Here is an 18,938-nt window from a genome sequence, read left to right on the forward strand (position 1 = left end):
TGTTGGGGAATATTATTTTAAGGTGTGTTGCTTTTGTTTATGCTACATTTGTTTAACTCTGTGAAGCTGTGATTCTTTGCCTGTCTAAAACACCTGATGGTCTAATAAAGAGCTGAATGGCCAATAGCAAGGCAGGAGAAAGGATGGATGGGGCTGACAGGCAGAGAGAATAAATAGAAGGAGAAATCTGGACAGGGAGGGAAAGGAGGAGCAATGAGAGAACAGGGAGAGGGGGACGTCAGGGGCCAGCCACCCAGCCACCCACCACCCGGCCACCCAGCCACCCACCACCCGGCCACCCGGCCACCCACCACCCGGCCACCCAGCCACCCGGCCACCCGGCCACCCAGCCACCCACCACCCGGCCACCCAACCACCCGGCCACCCACCACCCGGCCACCCGGCCACCCACCACCCGGCCACCCAACCTCTTGGCCAGTCATGGGGTAAGAGTGGAATTAAGATATAGGTAAGAGAAAGCAAGAGAAAGGTAAAAAAAAAAAAAAAAAAAGCCCAGAGGCAAAAGGTAGTTGGAATAATTTAAGAAAAACTGACAAGGAACAAGCCAAGCTAAGGCCGGGCATTCATAACTAAGAATAAACCTCTGTGAGCGATATTTACTACATAGTTTGTTTTAAATGTATGTGACATAAAGCATCAAAGTAAACAGAAAAGACTCAAGCGTTGTGGGAATAATTGCATGTCCTGTGTCAATGGGTAAGCAACGCTAAACATTAATAATAAAAAATCAACCAAATAGGAAAGACTTGGGGCCATTGAGACAGCTCAGCAGGTGCAGATGCTTGCTACCAAGCTCGACATGCTAAGTTGGATTCCTTGGGCCTACATGCTAGAGAGAACTGACTCCCGTGAGTTGTCCTCAGACCACCCGTGTGCACCGTAGCACGTGCTTGCCCGTGTGCTTGAGCTGTTCTGAGAGACTGCACCTTGGTTTCCCGCGATTAAGCTGACCCATTTCGCCGTATTCCTAGAAGAACTGGAGCCTGCTGGTAAGAAGCCACTAGAAAGCTAAGTCGGTTGTCTAACTCTTCAGCCAGCTGGTGCAGCAGAAAGCACTTCTGAGCCCAGAATGCGGAACACCAGAATCCAAATTGTGTTGAGTTGCAGCAAAGGGGAAGGGCTGTGCTCGGAACCTGGGTCTGCGTGGAGCTGCATCTGCATCGGATTTTACCCGTTTCACCGCCAGAAGGGGCGGTGTGGCTTGACGAGGAGCTTACCAAAGGAGCTTACCATAGGAGTAAAAGAGGCCAGCTCAGCAGGAAACAAAGCAAAACAAAACAAACACAAACCAAAAACAAAACGGAGCCTGGACCTGTAACTCCCAGGTACTCAGGACGCCGAGGCAGGAGGATCACTAGTTCAAAGCTAGTCCTGGTAACTTAGTAAGACATTGTTTCAGCATGGAAAATAAAAGAGGGCTGGGGATGCCGTTGTCGGGTGGCAGATAGTTAGCCTGCATGCGTGAGGTCGCTAGGTGAAATCCGCAGAAATGAGAAATCAGTTTTCACTTCCTGGCGGAGACAGCATCACCGTGAATACTGGTCCCTGGAGCCACTGTGGGGAGGGCAAGATACCTCAGTCTGCAAGAGCCACTGCTTTAGTCTTAGCCACATTGCTGGCCACTTCCCCATCAAGGTCCTCCTCCTGCACGATGTCATTGTACTTTATGAGGTCAGTTTGTGCTCCTCCAGTTCAATGCAAGGAACAATGCTAGCTCAGAGGATGAAGAGGAAGAAAGATTTTTAAGATTAAATGTTCTGCTGGGCTTGAATTCAGCGTTGTAAAATCAGGGTTTGTTTGCCAAACAGTTGGTGTCTGGGTTGTTTGATTAACAAACTAGAAGATGGCAAACAGTGATACCTGCAACAGACTAATGGGCTGTGAACAATCCAAGCCCAGGATTCTTGACTCCCTGTGAGATTTAGCCTCTAGGACATTAAAATCAAACAATCTCAAGTTTGCACACATATGCATGTGTGTATAGAAGTTATAAATCACTATAATTATAGGCACTTCTGTGGTTTCACAGCCCATCTAGTTCCAAAAACAGCCCTCCCCTCCTCTCCCTCTACCCACCTAGTCTTGATCATACATTTCTGGAACTGCTCCTGTCCCTAGAAGTCCCCAGGTTTCTTGATTCTTCTTTTCCTCGCTTTCTGATTTTGCTTTGTACTTTTACCACATTCTGTGAATACAATAGTAAATGTGCTATTCATTGCGGTAGAGCGGATGAGAAGTGGCTCCCATAGTCTTGGGCATTTGAACACTTGCCCCCTACCCCAGCTGGTGGCACTTTGGGGGGAGGTTTGGGTGGTGCACAGCCTTGCTGGAGGAATTACGTCCCTGGGGACAGGCTTTGAGATGAAAGGCTTCCCACCATGTCTAGCTCACTCTCCCTGCTTGGTGCGGGCCTTCAGCTGTCCCTGATACCATTCCTGTCCTTCCTGCTTTGCCTACCCTTCATGATGGACTGAACTCTTATTCCTCTGGAACACTCAGCCAAAACAAACTCCTCCTTACTACATGAGCTACTTCGTTCATTGCACTTTATGACATCAACAGAAAAGGAGCTACTACGTCCATTTGACCACTTTAGCTCAACTCTCAAAAATATCTTATACTGTGTTTCAAATTAAAGTGAAGTTTTTACTTGATTTTTGATTTGAATTTTTTTTTATTTTACATGTCCGAGTGTTTTGCCGGAACGCATATATGTGCACTGTGAGCATGTCTGCTGCCCTTGCCCTTGGTGGTCAGAAAGGGGCCTCAGTTCTGGAACTGGAGTTATAGATGACTGTGAGTCACCATATGGGTGCTAGGGACCAAACAGGCTCTGTGCAAGAGCGCTTAGCCACCCAGTGAGCCACCTCTCCAGCCCACAACTTTTTTTTTTTTTTTTTTTTTTTAGATTTTTGAGACAGGGTTTCTCCGTAGCTTTTGGTTCCTGTCCTGGAACTAGCTCTTGTAGTCCAGGCTGGCCTCGAACTCACAGAGATCCGCCTGCCTCTGCCTCCCGAGTGCTGGGATTAAAGGCGTGCGCCACCACCGCCCGGCAGCCCACAACTTTTTTAGGGCAACTAATTCAACAGCATTGTTTCTGTTAGCTACCATCTATGTGTGCTCGTAACTGGGTCTCTTGGGACCAAGCTGACCTCCAGCTTACACATGCAGCCAAGGCTGATCTAACTCCTGATTCTGCTGCCACCACCTCTCAAGTGTTAGGAACCCAAGGTGTGTTCCACCGCACCCCATTTTTGTGGTACTGGGAAACAACCCAGGGCTTTGTGCTTGCGAGGTATCCAGCTTGATTTTCTGTTGCGACAAAACACTGAGCAAAACCAAGTTGGGGAAGAAAGAGCTTTATGACATCTTACAGGTTATTGTCTGTTTATTATCGAGGGAGGCCAGGGTGGGCCTCAAAACAGAGACTTGGAGGCAGGAACGGACCCAGAGACCATCGTGGTATACTGCTTACTGTTTTCTGTCCTTGGTTTACTTAGCTTGCTTTTTTTTAAATTTAATTTACATGTTTTTATTTGACACACATTGGTGTTTTGCCTGCATGTGTGTCTGTGTGAGGGTGTCAGATCCCCTGGAACTGGAGTTAAAGACAGTTGTAAGCTGCCATGTGTGTGCTGGGAATTGAACCTGGATCCATCTGGGAGAGGGGCCAGTGCTCCTAACCACGGCATCATCTCTCAGCCCCCGTCAGCTTGTTCTATGCCCAAGCGCTCCTGCCGAGAGGGAGTATAAATACAGAGGGCTGGGCCTTCCCACATCGATCATTAATCAAGAAAATGCCCCTCCCAATTGCTTGTAGGCAATCTGATGGCAGCAATTCCTCAAGTGAGGGTTTGCCTTTCCAGATGACTCTAATTTGTGTCAGGTTGAAGACAAATCAACCCCCTAGGCAAGCACTCCACCAACCAAGCTCCGTCTCCAGCCCCTAACCTCCATGTTTTGGAGACAGGATCCCACTATGTAGTTCAGTTTGGTCTCAGACTCAGAACCCTCTTCACCTCCTCTTCAAACTCCACATTTCTAACAAACCAGTGAGTAAAAAAAGATGCCTTTAGGCTTGTGAGACGCTCAGCGGGTAAAAGTACATTACGCTAAGACCAACGACTGAGTTTGATTCCAAGGACCCACAGGAGGAAGGGGAGAAATGATTCTCATAAGCTGTCCTCTGACCCCCACACCCCACACCAAGGCACAGCTACACACACACACACACTTGAATACTTTAGATTTTTAAATAAATAAATTTTTAAAAGATTCTTTTTGTGGTTCTAATACTTACTCATTTTCTAGTACCTGGTTTGCTTCTTTGGTACATAAAAATAGGTTTGTATTTCTTTAAGGACTTACAGGAATTCTGAATCAACTTCCTTTTTATTGAGATGTGTTTCTATATTTTCTTCCAATTTGAATCTTGCACTTTCTTTCTCTCTCCAGAAACTCTTGGTTGTAATGCAGCCAGGCGAATCATTTTCCATCCAAGGTTACAGTTTTTCAATTTTGTTCTCTTTCTACGACTTCATTATGAAGTCTCCATCTTCCCTACCCTAACTACTTGGAGCAAAGCATTCCCCTTTCTTCCTTTCTCTGTTTTTGTTGGTTGGTTTTGTTTTGTTTCCTGAGAGAATCTTATCAGGTAGCCCAGGTTGGTCTTGAACTCAGCCATCTTGCTGCCTCAGCCTCCAAGTGCTGAGTTTACTGGCATGTATCACCGCCCTCCACTCTCTTAAGAATATTAATAACACCTACATGCTGAACTCATCTGGAATCTGTATTAGGGGGTGCTGGGGGTTTGTGCCCCCTTCCTTTTTCTCTATATGGATTATTTTCACCGCATCTTTCTCTGACTTGTCTCTGCCCTTGTCATCTATCTGCAATGACAGCCTTGTCACCTGCTCTTGTCTCTGCATCCCAGACTGTCCAGGAGAAGCTGGAGAAGTGTGTACAAGTGTGTGGAATAAGAGATAAGAATCCTTGACTCCTGTATGGGAAAGGGTGTTTCTGGCAGCTTACTGACAGTTTCTAGCTCCTCTCACTGTTTTATAAGAATAAGCTTTCATTGCTCTTTGTATATCAGGAGTGACTCTGGGATTTTATTGCATGTTTTTTCTCTGTTGAGATAAACATCATTCTCTTCTTTAATCCGTTAGTATAACCAATGGCATCAGGTTATTAAAAATTTCAATAGTGAACTAAAAATGTATTTGATCATCTGGACATTCTGTGAGATTGGAAATAGCTGGATTCTTGTTCTCTTTTGCCTCTGCATTCTCTGGACTTCTCAGAAATTTGGTTTCACAACACTTCTTGGTTTTGTTTGGAGGAAGACATTGGCTGGTAGCTTCTTCCTTGTTCATACCCAAGGGACATGTGATGTTTACAAACATAGGATTTGCAGTTAGGGAGACCTCTGTTTGTTTCTTGTTTGGTTGTTTTGGTTTTTATTATTATTTATTTGGGTGTTAATTTTTTTAGGCAGGGTGTCATTGTGTAGCCCTGGCTAGACTGGGCTAACTCATAGAGATCTGCCTGCCTCTGCCTCTCAAATACTGCAGCTGAATGCCTAGTGAGACCTGTTTGACATGGTCCTTACATTTGGTAGGTGCTGACTTTAAATGAGTTCCATTAACTTCTCACCTACAGTAGCAAGTCTCATGATCCTTCATAAAATCATAGGAATCAAAACCAAGTCATGCTGGAAAAGGCTCAACCCTGGGCAGAGCACATTGAAGTGATGTTTTAGCTGTTGTCACTAGAGTATAAATGTGTGGTAGATTCCTTTGTGATCTGAAAATGGTAGTTTTTATTTTTACTAGGCATCATAGTATCTTCATGGTCCAGAACATGCACTTTATGTCAGTGAAATTCATTTATTTAGCAGAGTGAAATATCTGTTACAGCAAAGTACCTTCCTAAGCAGGCACGTACATCATTCCACAAGACAAACACGGGACCCCAGAGACATGTCCTCTGCCTTTGTGACGTCTGCAGGGAGAGGCAGGTAGCTGGTGATTGGTAGATGGTGGTTTCCGAGTGTTCTGGGAGAGTACTCTGTTGATAAAGAGACATAGGGGGTTCCATATGAGAACTGGAGCCACAATCCTGGGGTTAGAAGCTCAGAGAGTCTTCTAGCCTGTGGGAGGAGTTTGTTGTGTTTGAGGAAGAGGAAGGAAGGCTGCCAATGGATAGGGAACACGAACTGGCAGATGAAGAGACATCAATCCAGGAAGTCTAGTAGAAGGTGTTCCGCAGTTCGGAGGAGAGATTCGTTGGCATACAAGGGTGATGGTGGCAGTGAAGGACAGTGGGTAGATCCCAGTTATTTCAGATGTGAAATTTAAACACCAGGCTTGGGAAGAACGTGATAGAAAGAGAGCCAGTGGGTGGATGAGAAGGGGACCGTGGGGGGCCCTCCAGGACTTGAGGGATGTCTGATGCTCCAGGGAAGATCTGCAGACATGACTTGGAAACGGTCCCTCAGGATTGGTGGTGGCAAGTCAGAGATGACCTTGGAGGGCAGAAGCAAGGTGGTAGTGGATTGAAGAGGAAGCAGAAAACCTCTGCCAGGCCCTCTGGGTGAGTGGAGTAGGAAGAATGTGGACAATGTGGGCAGTCGCTGAGAGCGCCGGGAGCCGAAGGTGGCGTCTGGAGATTTGGGGAATATTTGTGTGGGTTTTGTTTTTTTCTCTTCTGCTTTTCATTAGAGAAGTTTGGACAACTAAACACGCTGACAGGATGCCACCAGAAAAGGAGGGTTTGTGAGGACGGGAAAGACAGAGTCATCTAAAAGCAGGTCTCCATGAGGCCTCAGAGATGCAACACGAACTTCGCTGTCACTGAAGAAAGGGAAGGAGTCCTTGGGTGGGGACACTTTGCTTGGTGTGCTGGCAGCACACCAGAGGTCTTCTCAGAAGCAGCTCCTGGTTTGCCAAGAGGAAATGAGGGTTGAGGAGGACAGCGTGGGCGGAGGTCTGGTCGGAGAAGCTGACAGCAAGCAAGGCTGAGCTTTTCTCGACCAGGCGTTTCCACTGACGCGGCCTCCCTGGGCTCCATCACTCCATTGGGCCTAGAGCTGAGCCAGGCTGGGATGTTGCCAGGGGCAACTGAGAGAGAGGTGGTGCAGTGTGGAGACAGATGACATCAGCCGGAGCTGGAGGTGGAGCTGCCTTTTTGGGGACGATATCTGCGCACTTTTAATCCCAGCACTCGGGGAGGCAGAGGCAGGTGGAGGCCAGCGTTGTCTACGGAGCAAGTTCTAGGACAGCCAGAGCTACATAGTGAGACACAGTCGTGAAAAAAACAAAGAAACAGATACACATCCTAAGTCACAAAAGAAGTGAGATAACATTGAGGACCTTAGAGTAAAAATGGTCAAAAACCAAGACTATGAGAACTATGTATTTCATTAGGATGTCTCGATAAAAGACACCAAGGTGCGGTTCAGAAAACTACCATACAAAATTCCTAGCTTCCGTTGAGCTGAACTATATATTTCCACGCGGGAAGCACACCGTGGGCATCGGGACATTTGCCTTTGGATAATAGTAGAATCAATCACTGAAGGAGTTCCAGGAATATTTTGACATACCAAGAAGGAATGCTCTGGGCCATTCTCAACATAATCAGATGTCGGGATAGTAAGTGAACATAAGATATGCTCACAGCCCATCCAAAGCTCGCTATTCGTTACCAGTGCAAACTGCATGGACTCCAAGTTCTCAGGGCTCTGGACACCAATTATACCAGTGATCTTCCCAGCCTTCTTTTTTTATTTTTTATTTTGTATTTTTGGATTAGACTTATAGATCCTAAATCAGTCCTTGGAAAAAAAACAGTGCCTTTAAATTCAATAAATTTGATAATCTGATAGCAATTGTATCATCTTTTATTTTCTTGAAGAGAGAAGAATCTTTTTTGTTTTTCTTTTTTTTCTTTATTTTTTTATTTTTTATTTTCTTTTGAGTCAGGGTTTCATCATAGCTATTGAGCCTGTCCTGGGAGAGGATAATCTTAATGGGCAGGAGGCAGGGGCCGAAACAACAGAAGTGTGGGGTCGGAACAGTCATCATTGTGTGCAGGGATCTTACTGGCCTTGGTAAAGAAGCGTCCCACCGCAGACTTAGTTACTGAGGAAATTAACTTGGGCAGCTTTTGGTTTTTCCTTATGAAACACACTGTCAAATTCCTTCTTTCTGGCTTTGGTTTTTGAGACAAGGTCTCTCTCTATAGGCCTGGCTGAACTGGAGCTTGTCTCGACACATACAAATGTGGCTGCCTCTGCCTCCAGGTGCTGGGGTCAGAGGTCGTGACACCATGCCTGGCATCAGACTGAGCTATGTATCCTGTGTTTGGTTTGGGGGGGAAGGGAAAAAAAACTTATTTTCCTTCATACTTAGTAAATAAATTGCTATATCCTTAAAAATAGAGAATTAACTTAGCCCTAGCACTTGGGAAGCTGAGGCTGGTGCACACGCACGCGTGCACACACAGGCACGTGCACATGTTTTCTAGAAGGATATTTGAGACGGGGCATATTCTAGGTGTTACCGTTGGATGTTGGAACTGTGCACAGAGAAATTTGCTGTTCGTTTTCTGCCCCCTTGGTTCTGCCTCTGGCTCTGGAGCGCTGGGGCTGAAGGCACGTACCACCATGAAGGGTAATTTAAAACTGAAGTCAAGTGATAACCACTGTGCTCTGATGTTCAGCTTGTCCTAGGCTTCTTGATCTTTCTGCTCCCATGGGCTCCGCCGTCTCTCCGGGCAGTCATCATGCCGATACATGTGTATTCCGGACTTCTCCTCTTCGGAACGGTGATTGCAACAGTCCTCATGGGAATAACAGAGAAGCTGTTTTTTGTCCTGTAAGTCTGGAGTCTTCTCTCCCTTAATTCTTAAGCTAGAAAATTTTAAATATTTATTCCCTGGGGAAATATAATATAGATAGCTATTCTAAAAGACTTATTTTTTGCTTGCATGAGTGTTTGTCTACTGCATGCTTGCTGTGCCCCCTGAGACCAGAAGAGGGCATTAGATCCCCTGGAACTGGAGTTACAGGCAGTTGTGAGATGCCATGTGGGTACTGGGAAACAAATTGGGTCTTCTAGAAAAGCAGTAATGCTCTTAACTGTTGAGTCATCTCTCTGGCTCCATAAGTATTTTAATATTAAAATTAAAAAATTTAAATAATTTATTATCCTATACGCATAGTATAGTTATCACTAAAAACAGAATTATTGGGGTTATAGAGTGTGCATTCATCTTTTGGGGGTACATATTTTTATGCTAATTGTAATTATAGTATGTATACATTTTTTTGTATCTTTTCCAGTTCTTAAGTGACATGAGGTATCCCAGGTACAATATTTTTTTCTTACTTGGAATTTTAAAGTATTCACAGTATAACCTAAATGTCTCTTTAATGCCATGCTGTAAGGACATTTCTGTTGAAGCTGTGCCATGGTTCTTTCTGAGCAAGTGAATTCTGTGTCTGCCGTGTGCTTCCTTGTAACTGGGTCCACTTTCTCTTTCTTCATAGGAAAGACCCTTCGTACCATTCGTTCCCGCCAGAGGGTGTTTTTACAAATACACTGGGCATTCTGATTGTGGTATTTGGAGCCCTCATCTTCTGGATTGTCACCAGGCCACAATGGAAGCGTCCCAGAGAACCAGGTTCTATCCTTCTTCAACCAAGTGGAGGCACGGATGGACTGGAAGGCGCCATAGCCATAAGCTCAGACCGCAGCCCTGACGCCGCGGATGCAGAGTTGAGCAGCGACGGAGCCGCCAGGAAGAGAACCCTCGGCCTTGATGATGCGGGCCAGAGATCCACCATGTAAAATGTAGATGCAGCCTACATTTCTCTCCCGAAGTCAGCCCTACAGTTCAGTTTCTCCTGCCTAGCGGTTGGCGACTTGGGTTCATGGTGCCAATGTATACTGTGGTCACCAGGGAGGATTTCTCGAGAGCGTTTGTATCGTGAGGCCGTGAGGCCGAACCTTACCAAATGTAAAAGGTCTTGATCAATTTAAGTGGTGATTGTTTCTTCTTTATTCCTGAGGACCCAAGCATTGGACGTGCCTGCCCGGGGCTTGTTTGCTGAGCAGACAGCACCCTTGGCCTCTCTCTATGCCTCATTAATTCTGGGAGCCCAGAGATTTCAGAACAAGGTAGAACCAGTCCTAACTTTTAAAACAATCACAAGTACCTGGAACTGTGTTTGAACCCTTATGCCACACAGCTGTTGTGACTAAAACATGTTGCAAGGAATGGCGTTTTAGGAAAATTAGTTCCCCTTTCCACCTCGGTTCCCTCTCCAGCCAATTTGAGCTCACATTGGGCCCTGGACACGACAGTATATATGAGGGCGTTTCAGAGCAGATGCTGGGTCAAAGACAGCTAAAGAGATCTCTGATTAGACCTGGAAGATTTTCTTACACTCAGCCCACAGCGCCTAGACTCCCAGGAGCTGGTCACCTCACAGCTCAGCTTGTGAACCGCTTGCAATGCAAACACGCCTGAGCTCACGCTGCACGAACCGCTTTGCATCCATGCGCACGTGATGAGCACTGTCCCTCGAATTTCCAAAGTGCTTCCCTGGCTCTAACATGTGCCAGCCACTCTCCTGCTGGGCACTTTACAAATATTAGCTCCTTCAGTCTCAGACAGATGTTGTGAGGCAGGTATTGTTACTGGCCCCGTTTTTTGAGGCGAAAAGATCCGAAACTTGGAAAGGTTGTAACTTGGCCCAACTTCACATAACTCTTAAGTCCATGGAGCTGGCATTCCAACCCTGGCAGTCTGGCTCCTCTGCCCACAATTCTACATTCCACTATGCTCCTTTCGCTTTTATCCTACTTGGCAGCTCCGTGGTCCGCCCCTGAATAAAGTCCCCGAGTGGCGTCTAGTGGAGTTGTTACAGGGCACTCTCTGCCTTACGCTTGGTCCTCTTCCAAGGGGACCCTTTAGAGGGTGGGAAAGGCGCCGAGTGGTCTTAGACGTAGATCTCGGGGCCTCAGCCACTGCCAACAAGCCAGAGCCTGCCATCATGCCCTTTTAATCTTAACAGGGCATCAGTCTTGCTGACAGAAAGATGTGGGCTAGGATACTCAGCTTCAAGATTAAGTCATTATAGTTCTTGTTCCTCATGATCTTAGCCACTGAAGGACTTTCCGATTCGGAGAGAATTGTATCCTGGGCTGTCCTTCCCTAGGGTCACAGGCAGGTTCTTTTCTGATTTTTGTGGAATTTGGAGTTCTAGTAGAGAACTGAGATTCAAAGGTGATGATAATCTTTCACGTGGCGGGATTTCTGTCTCAGCTCTGAGGGAAACCTGAGGTTGTAACTGAGGAGATGGTTCCTCATGGAGATTTTTTTTTTCTTTCGCTGTATTTTCTGGTTGTAACACTTGGGAACGGATGTGTGAACCTCTAGTTCCAGCTGCTTGAGAGGCTGGTATCTGCGGCTCAGTTCGAAACCAGCCTGGGCAGCATAGAGAAACCTGGGTTTCGCTAGTAACCCAAGTGGGCCTTACTCTTTGTGCAGCTGACAAGGTCACCTTGAACATGTGTGTAGCCTTCCTTGCCTTCACTTCCCAAATGCTGGATTACAGGCATGTGCCACCGGCCACACAGCCCAGCTCTGTCTCTTAAATAAAAAATAAGGACAAAACAAACACAAGAATTTTAATGTTGAGAAAAAAAATTGTAGTTTACAGCAAAATGCAGTTAGCATGTTTGTTATGTAGTGAAAATCCTTTTACATAACGTGACTATTTCCGTAGTCGGGCATGGTGGCTCACACCTTTAATCCAGCACTCGGGAGGTAGAGCCAGGATCTCTGTGAGTTCGAGGCCAGCCTGGTCTACAGAGTGAGGCCTAGGGCAGTGAGGGCAACCCTGTCTCGACAAAACAAAACAAAGATACGCTTATTTCCAAAGCCCAAATAGGACTTTCAGAGCTCTTAAACTTCAAACACTTCAGAATTCCCTCTTTGCTTTCTTCTAATTTAATTAATCCTATTTTCAAAATTGGTTAATAGTGTCAAAAGGACTACGAGTGACAGACCCAAGGTCTTCCGCTAGATGGGGAATTCAGGGCCATCCTGGGATCATGGCACCTAGCTCAAAAGTCTAATTAACAAATAAAGTTCACGTGTGTGCTAAGAAGGAGTAATTGCATGCTTACACTGAGCAGTTTGCTAAATGATGATTTGACATAAGAGCTTAGTCAGAATCCCAGGGAGAAGGGAAGGCTCATAACTGGGCCCCAAGTATCATGGCACCCTATCCTTTCCACCGAGGCCCACAGGGGCTATCAGCGCAGCGCTAATTGCATGGCGCTAGAATAGCTGCATTGCAATGCATCAAGCACCCTTCATCTCGGCCCTTTCTCTGCTCTCAAGTAGGCTAATGTGAGGGTAATATTATAGGCGCTTCTTCTCTTTCTTCTCCAGCTTTTATGAAAGGATGCATAGCACAATATATCGAAAAGATCTTTCTATTTGAGACTCTTCTTTTAATGGGCTCTTTATTCTGGTGATAATTATACCTTTATCTTTCAAAAGCTGATGTTTCCTACCTAAAGCGTCTCTCCCCCCCAAAATATCACATTAAAAAGTCTGCAAAGAATAGGGGAAAAGAAAGGCTTGGGTATCAATTCCAAACTTTGATTGAAACCCCCCCAAATAATTATAGCTTATGTCCTCTGCAGAGATTATCTGGCTTGGCTTACCCCATAATCTAATTTCAGGAAAGAAAGCTTTATTTCAACACTGATCTACGTCAACATGAAAGGCTTCTCTTTCCCAGGGCTTGGTGAGAAATCGAAATGAATATACTTTATTGAATTAATGTCATCAAAAGCGTGCAGCTCCCCTGTGCCGGTGTCAAACAGACCTCAGTCTCCACGGCACTTTCTTCCCGTTAGCTGGGTGGTTTTTTTTGCATCTGTGCCCTTGGAAATAGCGTCTGAGACCTTAGAATGGAGTGATAGATTAAAGTGTACTTTTTAAGGACTGGTGACAAGTAGTTTCTATTTTCTAAAGGACAACATAAATTGTATGTCTCATTTTAATTAGGTTTTCTTCCCTGCAGAGCTGGAAGCCCCAGTGCACACTCACTGACCATGGCTGCACATGAAAAATACAAAGGAGGAAGTCACATATTATGTCAACTTTACTTGTAATGTAATGGAATATTTAGCTTTAGATGTTCATCTTTTTTTTTTTAAAGAGAACTCCCACAGGACACTACCATAAAACTTCTAGGTCTGATAGGAATGTAGAGGAGGAAAAATGACTGTTCTCCATTCATGAGCTACCTGAACACTTTCAGTGGGAAATAATTATATCTATAAATTTGTCTTTTTATCTCAGTACATTGATGGAAAAGTATTATCTCGATTATTTTATAATTTTGTAGGGAATATATGTATCTATTTTTCTTGACTTTTAATATAGCAATAAAAACCTACTTCCAAGCTTTCTGTGTATGTGTTAGATCCGTTTGTTCTGGGGTAGCTGGGATAATCCATTTGCTCCAAGTTTCTTTCGCATAATTTATTTTTTTTATAATTGTTTTTCAATTGGGTTACCAGTTCTTTTATTGAAAATACTGTGAGCTTTTTCTGTATACTCTGAGTGCCAGTCTTTCTATGATGCTAGAGGTATTGAGACTGTCAAACCCATGGCATACCCTTCCTCACAGAATCCAAGTTGGAGCCCATAGCGCTGTGGAAGGGTGATGCAGGTCATGCAAATAAACTGGAAAAAAATAACAAGCAAGTCTATGTTGTAAAGAGGCTGCATGTTCGTTTCCTAGCTGCCCAGACTTCCAAAATAACCGCACAGAAACTGTATTTTTTTTGTCTAAAGTTTTCTTTCTTTCTTTCTTTCTTTCTTTCTTCCTTTATTATGTATACAATATTCTGTCTGTGTGTATGCCTGCAGGCCACACAGACCTCATTATAGATGGTTGTGAGCCACCATGTGGTTGCTGGGAATTGAACTCAGGACCTTTCAAAGAGCAGGCAATGCTCTTAACCTCTGAGCCATCTCTCCAGCCCCAGAAACTGTATTAATTAAATCACTGCTTGGCCAATTACTTAAGCATATTGCTAGCTAACTCTTACATCTAGAATTAACCCATCTCTATTATTTTATATTTTACCATGAGTCTTGTGGCTTACCAGCCAGGTTTCAACACGTCTGTCTCTGGCTGCAGCTCCATGGTTTCTTCCTGACTCTGCCTCCTTTTCTCCCAGCATTCAGTTTAGTTTTCCCTGCCTATCTACCCTATCAGGCCAAACCAGTTTCTTTATTAACCAATGGTATTCACAGCATACAGAGGGGAATCCCACATCAAGTCTATCCAGTGTACTGCTTGTTAAACAGCTGCTCATAGTAACTTTTCAAAAGATAGTTATTTTCTATTATGTGTATGCCTTTATGGGGGCCATGAACTATTATAATTCTCAATACTAGTGAATAAAATTTAGAAAGCCTGAGATTAGGAGAAAATCTGCTGAACTCCAGTCCCATGTCTCCACTCTCACTGCCGTAGCTCCTTTCTGATGTCCCAAGTCTCTTGTCATTTCCTTTCCGGCTGGAGACTTCGTGTTTACTGTTTCTTTCCAGGAGGTCTTCCGCAAGAGCAGGGTGTGCTCTTAGTAGCTGAGCTATTTCTCTGGTTCCATTAATGCCTGGATCATTTTGAAATGGATCCCTATTGGTTGTCTTTCCACTGATAGTGGGCGCATAGATCTTAGCTTATCTACCAGTTTACCTTGCGTTTTGAAAATCTTGAATATAAACGTGAAAAGGTTCTAAGTCCTGTTACACGTCCCTAAAACAGTGCTTTTCAGCCCTTTGGGGTTGCAGATTAGATACTTACATTACAATCAGTAACAGTAAGTAGCAAAATTACAGTTCTGAAGTAGCAATGAAATAATTTTATGGTTGGGAGTCACCACAACATGAGGACCTGTATTAAAGGGTCGCAGCATTAGGAAGGTTGAGGACCGCTCTTCGGAAGAGTCTAAACTGCTTTAATAAGCAGTGGGTGAAATCTCTTATTTTAGTTTTGGATGAATGGCTTAGAGCCTACCTCACATATATGTTGTGTAAGGGCCAAGTGGAGTTTAGGTACAGATTTTAAAGTTCTTCTTATAATGTCAATCTTGGTTTGTCAGTTTGGATTGGGAGATGCAAAGGAAACTGGCAGACACATTTCTGGGTGTGTCTATGAGAGCATGACCAGAAATGACCCACAGGCCTGTGGCTCAGTGAATTGAATGGGGAAGACTCATTCTGAATATGACAGGCACCCTCCAGTAGGCCAGGACCCCATATGGAACGGAAAGTTTGCTCATGCGTGTGCAGGTAAGTGCCCTGGAGTGGGTGTGTTACTGCCAGCACAGCCCAGACTGAGGCTTATCAGCTTTTGAATGTGGCTTTGCACCAACAGCTCCTCAGGGGGCATCCGGGTCCTCTGCATCAGGTCCAGCTTCATTGCTCTCTCTTGTTCTGAGGCATCTTCAGTTTTGGACTGAGCAGCGATTGATCCCTTCAGCTCTCCAGTCCCAAAGAGGGACAACCAGGTCCTGGTTGTGTCAGGCGATCTTATAAAGGCTCTCTTAACTAAATGTGCACTCAGTGACCCCCTCAAATACTGTCTTTCCAGATTCTCACCCCACTTCAAGCTTCTGTGATAAAGTGGGATATTATCCTTTGGTGCTTTAAGCCCCTAGAAGCATTTTCTATGGTTTTTTAACTTCTCTGCCTCTTTTCCAGTCCTCAGGGAGTGTTTGTTGTTGGTTTTTGTTATTGTTGTTACTTTGTTTTCTGAGGCAGGATTTCTCGATAGATTTGGAGCCTGTCCTGGAACTAGCTCTGTGGACTAGGCTGGTCTCGAATTCACAGAGATCCGCCTGTGTCTGCCTCCTGAGTGCTGAGATTAAAGGTGTGCGCCACCATTGCCTGGCTTGAATTTATAATTCGCCTATCTCAATCTTTCAAGTGCTTGGATTATAGCATGGAGGTTTATATAAATACACTTATTTATGTATTTGTGTGTGTCTATGTGTGTGTGTAGTGATGTCACAGCAGGTAAAGGCACTTCCTGCCAAGCCTGATGACCTGAGCTTGATACCCAGGATCAGCATGGTGGAAGAAGAGAACCAACTCCAGAAAATTGTCCTCTGACCTCTACCTGCAGGGTGGCGTGCACACACCTCCCCTCCTCCCTACTCACATAAACGTACTATTTTGTTTTGAATGTCAGTAGTGTTTAGCTGTTACCCGTGGGACAGTAGATGTCATGCCTCCATCATGGAAAACCAGAACTATCCTGCACTTTTAATTGCCAGTATGTAACTGAAATCTCCAAGACGGGAAATACACTGTATTTTTGTTTTACTTACTTGAACAGAGATTTTTTTTCTTTTCGTTTTCTTTATCTCTAATTGGACGTGTGTGTATGTGTGTGTATGTGTGTGTAATATGCATGTATGTGTGTGTGTAGGTGTATACTTGATACTTGTGGGGGAGGCCAGAGAGGATGTCAGGGATTCTGCCTGGCCACTCTGCCTTGTTCTTCTGAACCAGGGTTTCTCACAACCCAGAGCTAGGTTGATGGTACTTCCCCAGCATCTGACCCCACAGCACTGGGGTCATGGGTACACACAGTACTAGCTGCAGCTTTTCATGTGGAACTAGGATACAAACCCAATGGTGAGGAGTCTTACCTACTAGGCCATGGCTTGGCAAACAGAATGTTCTAAGTTCTGGTCCATGTCAGGCTTAGGACCAGTCTCTGACTTCAAATATTGCAATTTAAATCAGGTCAGTATCTGATAAGATGTACTCAAATATCCCACCCACTTTCTCTTGCTAAGGCCAACTTACCCTCTGACACTGGGATCCATAGACATCGGCCAGGAAAAACTTTCTGTGGTTCTGCTTTTCCTTTGCTCTGAGTGAAGTATTGTTCCTCGGGGCTGCAGAACCCAGGTCCTGCCATTACCCAGTCTCACCAGGGTAGATTTATGAGCTTGTTTCTCCTCCCCTGACTCCTACACTTGTTGAGATTTGAACTTGCAAACTTAGACAGGGCCAACTAGATATTTGTTGAATGTCCATGAACAATTAACCAAGTTAAACAGACTCACATAGCAAGAGAGACAAGAAGTAGGTGAGGGAGAGAAGCTCAGAGCTGCTCTAGAATGGAGACCAAGGTGTGGGAGTGGCCCTGAAGTTAACTAAATCCTCTCTGCCTCTCTCAGTGCCTTTCCCTTTCTCTTGACGCTCCTAGTTCTGTGTCCTAGCCCTACTATTTCCCCTATTGAGAATCATTCCACTGAAGGTGTGTGTAGAGCAAAATGGGAGATGAAGATGATACCTCAACATTGAAATCTCTCAATCTCTCAATCTCTCTCTCTCTCTCTCTCTCTCTCTCTCTCTCTCTCTCTCGTATACACATACATAATTAGCAGTAAAAATAAAACAAATAATTAATGAACAACTGTAATCTTTGGAGCAGAGTAAGCTAATGGAACATTTAAATGCCCCTATTGATATCTATGTTTTCTACAACTGACATTTATTACTGTTTTGTTTTGAGATACAGTCTCACTGTGTACCCTAAGCAGGCCTCATGACCCTCAGGCTTCAGCCTCCTGGATGTTGGGTTTATGAGAGCACACTACAACATCTTAATTTATTTGTTACTCACACGCTACAAGACTTATCGACACGTACTTTACAGTGTGCATTTGCAGATTCTTATCTGCCTAATTGACACGATCCTAGGCTTTGTCTAGTCTAATCTTACAAGAAATTGAAGAGAATGTTTTTCAAATGAACGCAATGCTTTCTTAACATCAGGAAAGAGAAATTAAAACAGCTCCCTTTGCTAGACCCCAGCCTGGCCCCAGGGACAGCCTGCTTTGCAGACGGGTTAGCTGCCTGCCAGGTCCCCAAAGGCATCAACATTCATCATCTCTCAGTGCTGATGCCAAAGACTGAAACCTAGAGACATAGCATCATGAGAATGGGCCAAGCAAGGAAGAGCGGATTCTTACAAGGATGCTATAAAGATCTAGAAGTGTAACCCTGGGCAAGTCACTTCATTTCTCCATCCTCTACAAAGCCAGGCCCTTCTTTATCCTCTTAGCAGTTCTTGAGGCCCTCCATATGTGCAGGTCAGCTCACAGCCACTCAACCAGGCTCACACTATAACAATACAGTCATACTTCATTGTCCATAGCACCATCCCCCACCCCCACCCCATTTCCTTCCTTCAACACAGAATGAGCCAGACTTCTCATGGCTTATTTCTGGTTGTGAGCCTAACCTTTAATGGCTGAGCCATCTCTCCAGCCAGAGTTCTCATCGCTTATGAGTGGAGTGGTAATTGTGGCCTTGAGGGCCCTCAGGAGGAAGGTCAGTGGGTCTTATGAAGGCTGACAGGAGAGGCAGTAACAGAATAAAGGCTAAACTTTAGTCAGGTGTGGTGGTGTGTGCTTGGCATCTCAGCGGCAAGAGGATTGCCACTAATTTGAGGTCAGCCTGTGTGACAGAGTGAGACCCGTCTCAACCCTCTTACTCCCCTGAAGAATGAGAAACAAACCAAGTAGTTCATCACAGACAGATCGGAACAGGGAATGGAGAGACGGCCCAGCTATTAAAAGCATGTGCTTGCTCCTGCAGATGACCCGAGTTCGATTCCAGCACCCTCGTCAGGCAGCTCACAATTGCTTGTAACTCCAGCTCCAGGGATCCAACACCTTCAACTGCTGAGGCACTGGAACACACAGGTGCATGCCCCTGCCCCACGGGCATGCGTGCATGAGCACTACTAAAGACAATACAAATAAATGCCTCTGTTTTATAACGAAAAGATGAAC

The 18,938-nt window shown here is 45.0% G+C and overlaps 1 protein-coding gene across 1 annotated transcript in view; it reads left to right on the forward strand.

Moving 5' to 3' along the window:
* The window catches only part of LOC121433286 (plasma membrane ascorbate-dependent reductase CYBRD1), a 28,687-nt gene extending 15,167 nt beyond the window's left edge, over nt 1–13,520 (forward strand). Inside the window, exons 3-4 of the mRNA XM_041631662.1 lie at nt 8,746–8,900; nt 9,575–13,520. Coding sequence (XP_041487596.1) covers nt 8,746–8,900; nt 9,575–9,875 — 456 coding nt within the window. The 3' untranslated portion in view covers nt 9,876–13,520. The remainder of the gene's footprint in view (nt 1–8,745; nt 8,901–9,574) is intronic.
* The last annotated feature ends 5,418 nt before the right edge of the window (nt 13,521–18,938 follow it).

Source organism: Microtus oregoni, unplaced genomic scaffold (assembly GCF_018167655.1).
Source record: "Microtus oregoni isolate MIOR12 unplaced genomic scaffold, Mior012 000037F_ref0000500, whole genome shotgun sequence".
Classification (NCBI taxonomy): Eukaryota; Metazoa; Chordata; class Mammalia; order Rodentia; family Cricetidae; genus Microtus; species Microtus oregoni.